Source organism: Monodelphis domestica, chromosome 3 (genome assembly GCF_027887165.1).
Source record: "Monodelphis domestica isolate mMonDom1 chromosome 3, mMonDom1.pri, whole genome shotgun sequence".
NCBI classification, from domain to species: Eukaryota; Metazoa; Chordata; class Mammalia; order Didelphimorphia; family Didelphidae; genus Monodelphis; species Monodelphis domestica.
In genome coordinates, this window is record NC_077229.1 from 397,505,248 (window position 1) to 397,521,521 (window position 16,274).

Below are 16,274 nucleotides of genomic sequence, written 5' to 3' on the forward strand. Positions count from 1 at the left end.
TAACCCAGTGTCTATGAATTGATTTATTTTTTTAAATTATGTAATTTTAATGTAATTGACTCACTTTTTAATCCTATTTTTATGTGTTTTAAATCTTTGTAAATTATTCCTCCCACAGCCTCCTCAAATTAAACAAAAAAAATGTTAATGAAAAAAAGAAAATCTTCATTACAAACATGAAACAAAACAAACCCCCACATTGATCATGTCTGAAAATATGTCTTTCTGTATTTCAAATTCATCATCTTTGCTAGAATTGCTTGGTATTATTTCAATTGAACCAACTATTTCAATTGAATTTTTTTTTAAAAGGGAAAACCGAGGTAGCAACATAACATTTATTAGTAGGGGCATGCTACTTGTCAGGAAATGGGTCAGTGGCTTGCCTCCATTTATGCCAAAGACCTCAAGCAAAAATATAGTTAGTTGCTCACAACACCGAGGAAAGGCAGCTGCTTGACTACAGGGGGAAAAAAAGAAAAAAAATATATATTTATATAGTTGCTCTTTTATAGATCTTGAGAAGTACAAAACAAAGAACAGAACAGAGTAGATGGCATCATGAGATTGAGTACAAAATGGTTGGTTACAAAGCTGAGGTGCAGGGGACAGCATGATTGGTTGGAAATTTGGTAATGGGGGCTAGCAACAACTTCCCTTCTTCTCTCATGAGACTAAGAAGTACCTATGGTTGCAGTACAGGTGCAAGCTAATAGCCCAGATTTTTGGATAGCAAGCAAGACATCTTTGAAGGATATGAAAGCATTGTAAAGATATCAGGCCCAAACTCCCTTTCTTCCTCATGTAGTCCCCAATGTTAGCAAAATTTCTTGAGTCAAGAATAGATTGGGTTTAGCAAGGTTGATTTTCATTTTGTCAGTGGTTTAGAACAGCTTTTTATATAGTTTTCGAAAGCTTGGATAGCTTCCTTTAAAGGAAGTTTTTTAAAACTTCCTGATAATTTCCTTTGACTTTTTATCTGTTGGAAAATAGCTCTTACTCTTATAAATTTGAATGATTTCCTTAGATATTTTGGATATAAGAACTTTATCCAAAAAAGTTGCTGGAAAAATTTTCCCACTTACTTATTTCCTTCTAATTTTAACCACTATGTTTGTTTGCATAAACCCTTTTAAATAGACTATTTTAACTTGTAATTCTTTCTATTGCTTGTGCAGACATGAACTCATCCCCTTTCTACAGTCCTAAAAGGTAATTTCTTTCTTGCTCCTCTAATTCATGTTACCCTTTATAGGTGGGTCACATTTCTATTTGGAACCTATCTTCTTTTGGGGAGGTATTGAAGTGTGATATAACCTTTCATTTCTTATAGACTGCTAACCAGTTTTCTCAGCAGTTTCTGGCAAATACTATGTTTAAAAAGATTATTCAGAAAATGGAACCAAGAACTTCACCAGAAATGTCCAGGATACCAAAAAGGTTAATAACTATTACTGATTTCGGATGGCTTTAGAAAAACCTGATGCAAAATGAAGTGAGCAGAAATAAAACATAACACTCAGGAAGAGTAATATTGTAAAGATCAATTGTGAAAGGTAACTGTTTTGCACAATACATTGATTCAAGACAATTCCAAAAGCCTCTTAATGAAAATGCTATCTGAACAGACAAGAGAAGGAAAAGACAAACCCTTCCAGTTATCTGTAGCAAAAAACTCCAAATGGTGTCATGAAGAGTTGGACGTGACTCAACAACATATATAAATCCATAGCATATTGCTTACTTCTCAAGGGGTCCAGGAGGGCAAGAAGGAATGAACGGATTTGGAACTCAAAGTTTTAAGAAATATTTAAAAATTTTTAATGTAAGTAAGATTTATTTAACAAGATAACAAGGAATGTATATGTGTGTGTGCATGTGAGTGAAATGTGTATAGCATACATATATACCTAGCTATCTACAGTAAAACAAACAAAACCCCTTCTAAAGACCTTATATTTGGCATCAATGCCTGTCATTGTTCAGAGGCAGTCGGAGAACTTTTTATTTCTTTCTTGAGGTATTGAGGAAAAAGGCACCAAGAGGCTGAAAATGAAAGGAGCATAAAAGTCGTGGAGAGATGAAAAGACTACATTTCCCAGGGAGTAGCGGAGCCGCGCCAAAGAGCGGAAGGAAGGGTGGGGCAATTTCCGGAAGAGCGGTCCCTCCCTCCCCGGAAGCGCTCTGTAGTGTCCGGCTCGGCGAATCCCGCAGTGACAGGTTAGCGATGCCGCCGTTGGCCGCGGACGAACTGGGAACATGAGAGGTGCAACGGAGCCTACTCGGGCGCGGCCCCTTTACGTGTCCCCACGGCGGGGCCCGGAGCCGTCTCAGTGATTGGCCGCAAGCGGTGGCGGCGACGACTACGAAGGCAGCCTAGGTAGCCCAAGCTCCCAGACGCTCCCTCTCAGGCCCGGGGCGGGGGAGGCGGCGCCTTGGAGCTGGGGGAGGGGACGCCCCTCCATTCCCCCCCAGCCCCCCCCCGTGCGTGTGCGCGTGAGGGACTCGGGAGGGCACGCGCCCCCACCCTGCTGCCCCGGGCTCGCCCCGCGGCCCAAGTGCAGGGTGTCGGGGTGTCCTCTCCCCTGGAGGCAGCCCCGGCGACATGTGGAGCAGCCGGAGCTCCTTCACCAGTCTCATCATCGGGGTATTCGTGGTGTACGTGGTGCACACCTGTTGGGTGATGTACGGGATCGTTTACACTAAGCCGTGTGGCGGGGACAGCAACTGCATCCAACCGTACCTGGCCCGGAGGCCCAAGCTGCAGGTGAGTGCCCCTCCCCTGACCCTCCGAAATGTGTGCCCGTAATGCTCACCTTGCCCCCTTTGAGTCTGTGTAATCCCTTTACCTATTGGGTTCCTCTGACTTCATGCTTAGCCCTTCAGGGAGTGTTGTGTTATGTATGTGTGTACATATATAGCATAGGTACACAAGCACTTATATGTGTGTATGCACACAACAGAAAACGTATGGATCCGTTGTATATATATGCACATAGAACAGATAGAACGTGTATTTATACCCATAATCGCATGTAACAACAATAACGTGCATATGCACACATGGCATGTGTGCTATAGGTGTCCTGTGCTTGTGCACAATCACATCTAACATTCACATGCACACATAACAGAAATAACATGGGTGTCTTGTGTGAGTATATCAACACATGTTCGTGTTATGTGTATATTTAACAGGCACAACACATTGCACTGTATTACATATGAACACACAACCTGCATGTTTACATGTTTATACCACTACAACTTGTGTGCACGTGTAAAACATGCCATGTGTATCTGTACCTATGCACTCCTGTGAAACTGGCCTCCCAATTAGAGGATGTCTCCTGCACTTCTCCTAGGTTCATGTTTGTTTTGTCCTTTCTCTGTGACCAGGCAAAGTGAGGGCTTCAGTTGTGAGAATGACTACTGTTCCTACCCCTCCTTCTTTGTTTGAGAAGAGAAATTTCTACTCTGGGAGTTTGCTCATTATTCTTCAAATAAACATCTATAGGAGGGCAAAGATCTTTGATAAACTTTCCTCCATTCTCAAGTGCTTTTTATTAGTAGCTTTTGTAAATTTGCAGATACAAATATGTTATCAGATTATCCCCAGGTGTTATGTACATTTTTTTCTTTGTATTTATAACATAGTTTATGATGTCTTATAAACTTCAAACTTTTTGCCAGTTCCTTTAGTTGATAAAAGTATTATAAAAGGTACAAGTACTGTGTTTGAAATGGTGGAACTTTTTTGGATATTTTTACATTTTCTAACAAGGTTCCTTTATGCACTAATTTTCCTTTATCATTGCTTGCCAGCTGAGTGTGTACACCACCACAAGATCAAATCTTGGTGCTGAGAATAATATAGATCTGGTTTTGAATGTGGAAGATTTTGATATTGAAACTAAATTTGAAAGGTAAGGTATTAGTGTTATAAATTTTTAAATGAAACTGATGTTTTTCTTATTGAAGTACATTATTTAAAAGCTAAGATCATAAATGTAGCGTTCTATTCTCTTATAAACAAAACTTTTTGATTTTATGAGGTTTAAAAAACAAAATAATCCTAAATTCTGAAATCAGTATCAGAGCAACATTCCAGAGTACATTAGTTAGAATTAAACGTTAGAATCAGCCACATTCCAACCTAAAAGTTCAGGAATCACAATGGAGTGAAAAAACATATAAAACATTGTTTCCAGATCTGAAAATAACTAATTTATTTGGCAGAAATAAATGACAGTGTTTACAATGAATATATTTATATTGTCATAGTCCATATAGATGGTGATATTTTGTATTTTTTTGGCTTAGTTTTTTGCTTTGCTATGTAAAAGCTGTTCTTGAAATTTAAAAAATAGATTGAATGTGTAGACTAAATAAAAGTCCAAATGTGTGAAGTTAAATTATTTTTTAAATGAATTCTATCTCAAGTCATCAAATTTTAAAGGCAAAAGATACTTTCAGGATTCTCATTTATTCATAGCTCTTAAACTGGAAAGCATCACTGGCAACTAGGGCCAGAAAGTGCCCATTTGTATTATGATAAAATTCTAATCAAATTTTTTTTTTTAGTCTGGAATTCTGATTTCTTGGTGTTAAGAACCCCAAGTGAGAAAACACTCCCCTACCCATTCAAATTAACAACTGACAATCTTCCAGAGTTAGGGGGAGCATTGTAAGTTTATAACTCAACCTATCTTAACACAGTGTCAGTTGCAGGAATGCTTGCTTTTGTAACAAGAATTCAAATTCTGAAGATAGAACCCTATTTTTTTTTCAATGTACTATTACTATGTGCATATTTTTTATTGCTTGTAGAGTGATTCTATCAAGAAAGTTCCTGAGTAGCATTTGAGCAATTTATGAGAAAAACACTTCTAATTCATTGTTTCTTTGAAGCTTGTAGCAAAGTTCTACACACGGGGGATTTAATTTTTTATAGTAATAATGAGGTATTTTTCATTGTATCTCTTACTATAATAGAAATTATTTGGAGATAAAAAAATGCTTAGTGTTGAAAGTCATTAAAATGTTTGGATTTTTTAAAGTCATAAAAATGTATGCATGTAGAAATTTAACAGTTCGCAGCATTGAGATAAAACAAAATTATGTAGTTCTTTTAAAAAGACTTTTAGAGAACAATGATTTAATCAGCCTCCAATTTAAACCTATAATAGTTACATAGACATAACTTGACTGATTCAAAGATAAAATGACCTGCCACATATATACATATTTTTCTTTTGTTTCTAATAAACTGTTGTCACTGATAAACAAAGGTGAAATTACATTGGTTATATTGGTACATAAAAGTTTTCCACTTCGATTGAAGAGAAAGTAGATCTAGAAAATGGTTTTAAAACTAAAATTTGTGTTTCCTTAGATTTTGGTTGCTTTAAAATTTTGACCTCTGTGAAACATCACTTATTGCTTGAATTACTTAAATTACTTGATTTTAGAGTTCGGAGATCTAATTAAGCTCTGTGATCATGTACACATTACTTCCTCCCATATAGTGGAAAGAACTATGAACTTGGAGGTAGTGTTTAAATTTGAATCCAGCCTCTGTCATCACTTTTATGACCTTAGATCGCTTTAACCTATTTAGATCTGTTTTCTCATTTCTACAGTGAGATGGTTGGACTAGATGGCCCTCCAATGTCCCAGTTATTTATTTGTGGTTCTGTTCTCAATGCTTTTATAACTTCATTTTATTAAATGTTGGTAGTAATAGTTGCAGTAAGTACAGCACAGAATTATAATTGAAATTTTAAGTAAAATTTTAAGTAAAAAAAGTAAAGTAAGTAAAAAAATTTTAAGTAAAAAATATGGTATTGTTATGAAAATAGTTACAAAACTATTGCTTTTAGTGAAGTTATATGCAGGTGCCTTTTTGGGTAATTCTAAACTATAATTAGTTGATTTGAAACTGCTGTTATTATCCATAGACATAGTTAAGTATTCTCCATGATTGAAAACTATCCTACTATGCTAGTGATTTTTATCTATATTTTATTTTTATTTTAGGACAGTCAATGTATCTGTGCCAAAGAAAACAAGAAATAATGGCACATTGTATGCTTACATATTTCTTCATCATGCTGGGATCTTGCCTTGGCATGATGGTAAGCAAGTTCATATGGTCAGTCCTCTCACTACATACATGGTTCCCAAACCAGAAGAAATCAATCTTCTCACAGGAGAATCCGCTACCCAGGTAAGCTTAGTAGTTAGTTTACTAATCAGAATGAAATCTATTCTGTTATATTAATCCTGGTGTTTAGTTGTGGCAAATCTTTTAAGGATCACATAGATTTTTATTGTAAAATCATGCTGTAATTTTGCAAATAAGGTTAATGTTTTTAATTTAGTCACATATAATGAAATTGTAGCAAAATATAGCATATAAGTCGCCAGTCTTGGAGTTTGAAATTTCTAGAATTCAATCCTGTGTCAGTCACTTACTCTAGCTATGTGATCTGCACAAGTCCCTTAGCCTCTCTGAGTCTTGATTTTCTCAGCTGCAAAAAGAGGATGTGTAAAAATGGAGATTTGAACCCCGGACTTCAATCCCCAGAAGTCCTTGGCCACTTCCAGAATGCTTTGTAACCTCACCTGAATTCCCACCTGGGCCAAGAACAGAAATTGTATTTAAGCTGACTCTCCACCTATTTCGGCCTCTCAGCTTCCGCTTCTAGGGACACACGTCTCCCAAGATGTAGTTAGTGAAATTGCATTTTACACACCCTGAACTGCTACATAAGCAAAAAAACTTTTTTTTTTTTAAATTCAGTAAGGTTCATGACATATTTGATGAAGAAAATACCAAAAAATTTTGAGAAATAACTTTTTAAATAGTTTGCCCAAACTACTTCCCAAATCCATGGCACCTCCAGATTTCATGAAATTATTTTTAAAGAAACCTCTGTAGTCTGCTTTTTATGTTAGAAATGATTTTGAAATATTATTTGTATACTTCCCAAAAGAGATTCATTCTTACCCCCACAGCTAGTAATTTTACAATTTAATAGGACAGTAGAGCTAAAAGGATATGGTTCTTTGTTTACTATTAAGGTCATATGCAATTGTTTATTGATTAAGATTTTCTACAGACTTAAGGAATGAAAGTAAAGAAAAAATAAGATAAGCTTTAGAACAAAATCACTTGCTTTGCGGGGGGGGAGGGGGGGACATTTTAGATGAGTGACCTGTACAAAATGTTCTATTGAATGAAATCAGTAAGATGATGAGCTGATTAGAGAAAAAATTTAAACTGACCAGTTAACCTCTATTTCACTTGATCTGTGATCTCATCAGTGTAGTTTTCTCTACCAATGTAGAAAACAAACCATGAACTATTTTATCATAAAGAATTCTTGTCCTTTTTCTCCCATAATCCTCCATAAAGGATATATCTAATGACCAGGAAGCCTTCTCTTAGTGTCTTAATTTTTCATGGATGCCAGTGTAAAATTTGAACTCTTGCTCGCCTTGCTCAGCTCAACTCTTGCTGTCTTGATTAGCCCACTTCCCTTTCTGGCCATATATGTGTTCAGTGATATAATAGGATCCTAAATTTGGAGCTGGAGAAAATCTTGGAAGACATGATCCAGTCCCCTCATTTTACGATTTAGGAGACTGAGCTCCAAGGTCACACAGGTAGGAAGTAGAAAAGAACAAAATTTGGTCCTCTGATTCCAAAGATTCTCACATGAAAATCATTGAGGGTCCCTTCTTTTAGAAAGTAAATAAAATAATACAGAAAACTAATATATCTAAGTCTTACATTTACATTACATTTTATATTTTTTTTAATCTTTCTTTTTTAGTCTTTAAACTATTTTGCAGCATTTCTTTTCCGGTTTATATTTGATCAAGATTTATTGTCAGTAACTACCCTCTTCTTGCTAAATAATGTCCACATTTGGTTTTGGAAGGATCTTTTTTGTTTAGTTGCTGGTTGCTTTCACTGTCTTTTATGCATCTCAGAGGACTTAAGAAGAATGACTGGGAGACCTTTCTGAAAGCAGTCAAGACTAAACTTCAGTAACTCAAAACCAGAAAGATTGTGCACAAAGCATGACATTCTTGCAACTTCCTTTTCAGCTGGGAAGCAGGAAGTGAGAGGAAATATATTAGGATCCAAGGCAAGTTAGGTGGTGATGGGCTAGAATGGAATGTTCAGACTGAGCCATTGGCAGGTAGTATGAACTTGTTATCAAAATGAAAGGTCTCATATACAACTATTTCTTCTTGCCAATGTATAAGAATATAGACATTGATGTACTAATTTTCCTTTAATTCAGCAAATAAATTTATTAAGTATCTGCCAATCACTTATTCAGGGAGAGATTCTTACATTCAGAGAACAAGGAGGCTGCCAAGTGGAGTAGCAGAGCAGAGTCCTGTACTAGGAGCCAGTTTGTGTCCTGCCTTATCACTTAGTAAGCCCCAACAAGTAACCTTTCTCAATTCCATCTGCAAAATGGGGACAAGTGATAGCATCTATTTTATAGAGTTGTTAAGATCAAATTAATATATGTAAAGCATTTTATGAATGTCAGTAATAATAGGGATGAAAGCACAAATTCATTAGTTCCTACAATACAAATTAGAGTAAGAACATATAAAAAAGGAACAATGTTCTGTGAACTCCAATAAGACATTACAAGTTTCAAACTGGAACCAGAATAGGTGAGATTTTAACAGGCAAGAATAGCAAAGGGGACAACAAGAGTGAAGGCAGAGAGGCTGAAAAGTCTTGATTGTGAATTGTTGATTTTAATTAATACGTGGTTCTTTTTATTTACAAGCAAATTGAAGCAGAAAAGAAACCAACAAATGCCCTAGATGAACCAGTTTCTCACTGGAGATCAAGATTAACACTCAATGTGATGGTGGATGACTTTGTCTTTGATGGGTCCTCTCTCCCTGCTGATGTTCATAGATACATGAAGATGTAAGTGATGATTCGGTTAGTAATGAATATTAATAGTGCAGTTAGCTCTGGATTCTCCATTTAATAGAGACTCCACTGACACGGGAATAATTCAGAATGCTGGGGATCATAAACTTACTTGGAATTCATAGCTTCAAGTAATTGAAGTGAATTTGAATTCTTTGAACTGGTACAAACTGGCAATGGAGGGAATGAGTTAGACAAAAGTGTTTTGGATGACTAGCTAGGATTAAAAATGGTTAACAATTCTTGAGTGGTTGAGCTTATTGTTAAACATTCTAAAGGCTGCCATCTAGATCTTTATCAGCCTTCTTCCTACTGTATTCCTTTTGATTATTTCCATTATTAGCATAGTTACTGGGATAGGGAAAGGGAAACAAACTCCATTTGCTTAGATTTGCTATATGACAAGTTATTGTGAAGGAAAATGTTTACATTATTTGTTAGAGTATGAGTTTCATTTTTCTGTGCTTTCTCAAATCATTACTGTAGTGAGACTACTATTTCTACTTTTAATACTTAGAAATTGTCTTCTCTTTTCCTGTCTTAAGATTACCCACTTTTGTCCTTTTAATACGTGAGTAATTATAAAAGCTGGCACTAGCTGGACTTGCCCTTTATATTAGCTGTAACAGAATCAAGAAGTTTAAAAAGATGCATTTATCTTGAGAAGTTGTATGATAGTATGTCTGAATTTAAATTTAGACATAAATTTCAAGTTAGACCAATAAGAGTTCTCCAAACTCATTTTCTAAAGGCAAGAATAATCATGCCCTAGAATATGACTTAATAGTTTATTATATAGATTCAGATTGTCAAGCTATATTTTTTCTTAGATAAATTAATATTCCAAATAGAATCTTTTTTTTTAATGTTTTTTTAATCTCACAGGGTTCAATTAGGAAAAACAGTACATTATTTGCCCATACTATTTATTGATCAACTTAGCAACCGAGTGAAAGATCTAATGGTAAGTTCATTCACTATTTTATTAAAGTACCATGAAGTTAAATATTTTAATAACGATTCATTCTTTTGCTATTCAAGACATAATTAGTAATTTCAAAAGTTTTCTTTCTAAGAAAAGGAACATGCAAGCTAACCCTTTCAGAATATATAGATATTTAGAATACTAGAAGAGGCAGCTTATCAACTGATGCTGAGTGAGAAGAAAGCATGTGTTATTCATACATCGATGTATAGATGTGCATCTGTACACATGTCTGTGTTAACATAATTTCTTGTAGCTATAACAGAATTAGATAATCCAAAGAGATGTCTTAGGGTATTTTTCCTTTGTGTGGGCCCAGCAAACTAATGTAGTAATGCATACACAGGCTTACTATGAATAGAAACCATAACCTATAATTATTGTGATTTCTGTCTAGGCCTTATAATAATTAATAATAGCAATAATATTGACTATAACAGAATAACATCAAAATGGCAGCTTGACCAATGACAACTTCTATCTGAACCCCATTAAAAAATGAGAATGGGATAATTTTTTAAAAAACTCTGGGACCCTAAAACACTGGCCAGTTAGGCTTTAGTAGTGCTACTGATTAGCATTGCACCCCAGCCAGTATGAATATATGAAATAAACTGGGCAGCATAGGGTTGCAGTTGGGCTCTATTGGAACCATTGAAATAATCATTTTGACTAAGAGGATGGTAGAGAGAATGGTGCTCCTTTCTGTTCTGGTACAAGAAGAATGTCAAATGTATCAGGAACAAATTAAAAGTGTCAATATTCTACATGTTGAAAAGGCTTTGATACAAGTAGTCCTGACCACTAAAACAAATACATCAAAATTAGAAAGTGATCTTATCAGTTCTAGACAGGAGCTTCATATTTCTTTTTGTCAGTGACATTTTCAGTTCCAGCTTGCACAACACCTTATTGCCATCAGAAATTACAGAATGGGGGCAGCTGGGTAGCTCAGTGGATTGAGAGTCAGGCCTAGAGATGGGAAGTCCTAGGTTCAAATGTGGCCTCAGACACGTCCCAGCTGTGTGACCCTGGGCAAGTCACTTAACCCCCATTGTCTAGCCCTTACCACTCTTCTGCCTTGGAACCAATTGGTTCCAAGAAAGAAGGTAAGGGTTTAAAAAATTAAAAAAGGAAATTACAGAAGAATTAATATTAAGGAGCCTAGATTAATGTATATTACATTGAAATAGTCAGGTCTACAACATATCATTACAACTCGCAAAAATTTAATATCTTCCAAATACCTAGAAAAATAAGCCCTTTAAAAACAGATTTCAAATCTTCATTCTATAAATGCAAACCCCAAAATGTCCTTGAGAATTAAATAAACCATAAGGAACTGGAACATTATTATAAACAAATTTATGGCCCACATCCACCTAGATATAATGATAATCCACAAAAATTTAAGGACATTTTTAATAGAAATTGCCATATTAAATACTTATAATATCCAAACTACCTGGAATGAAAAGTTTTCAAATTGAAGATAGTTGTTCATTATCATGTTATTCCATAGGAAGGTATTCATGTAATGATTTCTAATAACCAGTTTCTACATTTAATCAAAATACTTATTAAGTGACTAATTTGTGCAAAGCACTATATTAAGTCATTTGAAGGATATAAAGGCATTGGTCAGACTCTCAAGGAGATTTTACTATATTCAAGAAGATCAAGCATACATATATAATTTAACAAGACAGAAAATATATATTATGAACAATGGGTATTTTGAAAATTCAGAGGTAGGACACGAGGACCAATTCATAGTATAGTGATTGTAGAGCTTCATGGAAGAGTTGGGATTTAATCTGGACCTTGAAAAGTGAGTAAAATTTGGATAAGGTAAGAAAAGAAAGCATTCCAGTCTGGTAGGGGGTTCAAGGAAAGTAGTCCAGACATGGAGTAAAGACCAGAACTGCCATGCTGACAAAATGATCAATAAATATTGTTTTGATTACTTTAAAAAAAACTTCAGCACTTTATACAACTTTTCAATCTTGAATTTTTCTTTATTTGGGGGGGGGGGGCACATGCAGGTAATAAATCGTTCAACAACTGAACTACCTCTGACTGTGTCATATGACAAGATATCATTAGGAAAGCTCCGTTTTTGGATTCACATGCAAGATGCAGTATATTCCCTACAGCAGTTTGGTATGTTGTGACATGTGTGATCATGATTTTATGTTGTGAGACTTGCATATGTTTTTTTAAATTCCACTGACCATGGTACTACAGTTAAAACCCTAATTGTATTGGTCTTTGGCAAGCAATTCCTAATATTTTAAATTATTTTTCAAAAAATATTTGGCTAATAATTGAACATTGTAATTTATTTGTTGACTCTACTAGGCATATAGGTTTTCTGTATATCTAAAAGCTTTTTTTCAGCAGAAATTAATCACCTATTTTTCTTCTTTCAAGTACTTATTAGAGATTATTTAATTCCCATTTTAATCATTGTAATCAATTATTTGTTTCCTCTATAATTCTTTGAAAGTGTATTGTTTGTAATCTTATTATTTTCTTAAACCAAAAATGTAAAATAACCAAAATGCTTATAATTATTGTTTATAACTATTATCACAAACGTTTATAACAATTCCCAATTGAACTTCCATTTTTGGTAGATTAATAAAATCTATGGAGTATCATAAACTACATACTTATAATGCTGGTTTTGTTTTGTTTTTCTACAGGATTCTCAGAAAAGGATGCAGATGAAGTAAAAGGAATTTTTGTAGATACCAACTTGTATTTCTTAGCTTTGACTTTCTTTGTAGCAGCATTTCATGTAAGTGATTTCTTGGTACTTTGCTATAAAGAATGAGAAATTTTTCAGTAATAGAGCTTAAATATGAGTGTTAAACTAAGAATTTTTCCTTTATAACATTTCCTACTGTAGCTCAGTATGGCAGTGTTCACAAAACTACAGAGCTTTAATAACCTTTTCTGTAGCAATTCTTGACTTAGAACTGCTCAAATGAAATCATTCGCTTGTGTCCTATTTTACTCAACTGCAGCCAATTATACTACTTCTATTATTTTTGTGGTAGTTAACAATAGATAGTAGCAAACCAGTGAATGTTAATGAGTTCTGTGCCCTAATGTTCTCTGTATGAGGATTCCTTTGACTACTATTCACAGTTCAGTCCCTGTTAATTTCAGCCAGCACAGACAGATCTCCTTTTTGTGTCTAGAAAATAACAAGACTGATTTTATTGTACAAACAAACTGATTCTGAAGGCATTCCCCCCCCCCAAAAAAAAAATTCATAAATGTTTTGAGCAATAACAGCAACATTGGATAATAAGTCAGTCACCAAGAATTTATTAAATGCCTATGTGCCAAACATTATGTTATGGCCTTGGGGATACAAAAAAAAATTGAATTTATTTCTCTCCTCAAGTGGCTTATATCCTATTGTGTATGGCTTCCTAAAGTGACACTGTCTCATTTCACCTTATTATTCCAGGTACCTAACCATGCACTTAAACCAATATTAAATGCAACGTGAAAGGAACTATACTGTGTCCTTGCATGTTGTAGCAAAGTAATGAATGGTGATATGAATATAGTCACCATATCCATGTATTTCATTCCTCTTAACTTAGTATTAACAGACAGAAGACTGATGTATGCATCATAATTGACATTTCTTTGTGAGGTTGATCAAGCTATTTGGACTCTCTGAACCTCAATTCCTCATTTAGAAAATATGATGGTTGGAGTAGATAATATCTAAGATCCCACCCAATTCCCAAATCCTCTGAGTGCTTGAAAAGGGGGCCATAAATAGAGATGGTGTAGCTAATAGAGATTACTTCCAACCCTCTGATTTTGGCTTCAACCTATTCATTCTGTCAACAAGTATTTATTAAGCACCTACTATTTACTAGGCACTACTCTAGGCATTGGGGTGTGGATAAAAAGAACAAAGCAGTTTCTTCTGTGAGGGAACTTATTTTCTGATGAAGAAGACATCTACTAGCCCACTCCCCTCTTCCACGTGCACACACAAACTTTATGTTGTATATACATAAACAGTATGAATATAAAGTTAATAAAAATATATGGACAAAAAGTTAAGTACCAGTAGTTTGAGAAGGAGGACACCAGCAGGTGTAGGAATCAGGAAAGACTTAATGCAAAAGTGATGCTTGAGCTGTGTCTTAAAGAGAGAGGGACTCTTCACAGTGGAGATAAAGGAGTACATGTCAGGCTTATGGGATGACCTGTACAATGAGTCCATAATAACCAATCAAAGTTGTTTTTAATAGAAAAGTCATACCATCAGCCTGGTGTTTAAGGAAAATTACTTTGTGGTATAAAACTAAAGCATAGGAAAAACAAAGTAAACCAATTCGCATATTAAATTAAAAACTGTATTGCTGATGCCATTATTCATTCCTCAAGGTTTCATCAAATGACTTTACTGCCATCCTTTTGGGATCATAGATCTAGAGCTGGAAATGGCCTTAAAAGCCATCTAGTTCAGTCTCTAATAAAGATGAGGAAAATTAGGCCTCAGAAAAGTCAAATGAATTTTCCCAAAGTCACACAGGTAGTAGTAGCCATTAGAGAGGAGATTCCAGCCCAGGTCCTTTGATTCTAGATAGTAGTATATATTCTACTCCATCACACTGTTTTCATTTGTAATCATTTTACCTTATCAACATCCCTGCTTGAATTCTCCAGATCTCTCTTCTCTCCTCTTTTTAAACTGTCCTTTCTTTTGCCAACAAAAGAATATTTATGAAACCCTTCTTTTATCATGCTCATCCCCATCTCTACCTTTATAGTTAAAATTCAGCCCTTGTATTCTAACACTGAAAGACTTCTACCATTTGACTGCATTCTGGCTATTGTTTACCATTTCTGTTTTGTTACTCTCCACCACAGATATATCTCCTCTGTGTCACTTAGACATGCTATGCTCTTCAATTGTTTTCTCTCATGATTTTATTGTTACATTTCTGATATTTTCTGACACCCTAATCTTTTTTCCCATCCCTCAAGGCCTGGCTGAAATCCTATCTCCAAAAAAAAATCTTTTCTAATTAATGCAGCCTATATTGAATTCTCCTAGCTATAAATATCCAAGCATTTACTGTCCACTGCTATATTTTGCACTTAATCTTAAAATGGCTGTTGATTTTTTTTTCCATGTGACTTAGTTAATAGATTTTATTTTCCATCTGTAACTGTGATAGAGATTTGAATCCAGGTATGTCTTAAAATAGGAAGTTCAACTTGTACATGTATTTTTAAATTTAAGTTTTATATCATGTCTTGCTATTTTCAGCTTCTTTTTGATTTTCTGGCTTTTAAAAATGATATCAGCTTCTGGAAGAAAAAGAAGAATATGATTGGAATGTCTACTAAAGCAGGTAATTATACATTATATTGAAGGTGGATGGTAGTAGGATGTGTTTTTTAACAGCCTTTTCCTACTATATCATTTAGAACAATGATAAATGAGTTGTGATTTGATTTCAAGGAAAGAATAAGCAATCCAAGGTCCTGGAAATATAAATGCAAAATGTGAGATTTAGCAATGAAATTACTCTGTAATTTTCACCATTCTTATAGAAAATTAATGTGCGGTTGTTTCTACAGTGCTCTGGCGATGCTTCAGTACTGTGGTGATATTTCTTTTCCTTTTGGATGAGCAGACAAGTTTATTGGTGCTGATCCCAGCAGGCATTGGAGCAGTTATAGAAGTGAGTTTCTCTCGGCAGTTGCTAGAGGATAGTTTCTGGATCATTTTAATTGTGAGATTAAATTGTACCAATTTATTTTTATTGTGTGCATGAAGGCATTTAGTAAATGTTTTTCTGAACTCTGTAAAATTTTTAATACATGTGTTTGGGTAATACTGTTTTTTAACCATGAATGATAATGTAGAAATTGGGTATATAGTAACAGTTTTTCCAACACCTTGAAGAAAAAGAGAAAGTAGTCTTCAAATTTTTACTGTTGAATTAATCTGGAGGTTTCTGAAGGACCTCTGTTTTGTCAACATAAACAATAGTTGACTCCTGTTAACCAAGCATTGTATTTAGACTTCATACAAAAGAAGTATAATATTGATCTGAATATAAAACCCCATACAAAATGAAATCTCTGAAGAAATACATATATTGCTGGAAAATTAAAGAATCATATAAAGAACCAACTCTTGTGTATATAATCATATTCATAAACAGGAAACAGAACTCAAGTTGCTATGTCTGGACAATGAACTGGGCGGCCCAACTTGTGGTGTAAAAATTCTGTTGAAATACAATGGGGAAACACAGT

At 34.8% G+C, this 16,274-nt stretch overlaps 1 protein-coding gene across 1 annotated transcript in view; it reads left to right on the plus strand.

Moving 5' to 3' along the window:
* The first annotated feature begins 2,140 nt into the window (after nt 1-2,140).
* CLPTM1L (CLPTM1 like) overlaps nt 2,141-16,274 on the plus strand; it is a 31,811-nt gene continuing 17,677 nt past the window's right edge. Inside the window, exons 1-9 of the mRNA XM_001363342.5 lie at nt 2,141-2,767; nt 3,826-3,926; nt 6,040-6,229; nt 8,826-8,971; nt 9,863-9,941; nt 12,008-12,125; nt 12,671-12,765; nt 15,277-15,361; nt 15,591-15,694. Coding sequence (XP_001363379.1) covers nt 2,606-2,767; nt 3,826-3,926; nt 6,040-6,229; nt 8,826-8,971; nt 9,863-9,941; nt 12,008-12,125; nt 12,671-12,765; nt 15,277-15,361; nt 15,591-15,694 — 1,080 coding nt within the window. The 5' untranslated portion in view covers nt 2,141-2,605. The remainder of the gene's footprint in view (nt 2,768-3,825; nt 3,927-6,039; nt 6,230-8,825; nt 8,972-9,862; nt 9,942-12,007; nt 12,126-12,670; nt 12,766-15,276; nt 15,362-15,590; nt 15,695-16,274) is intronic.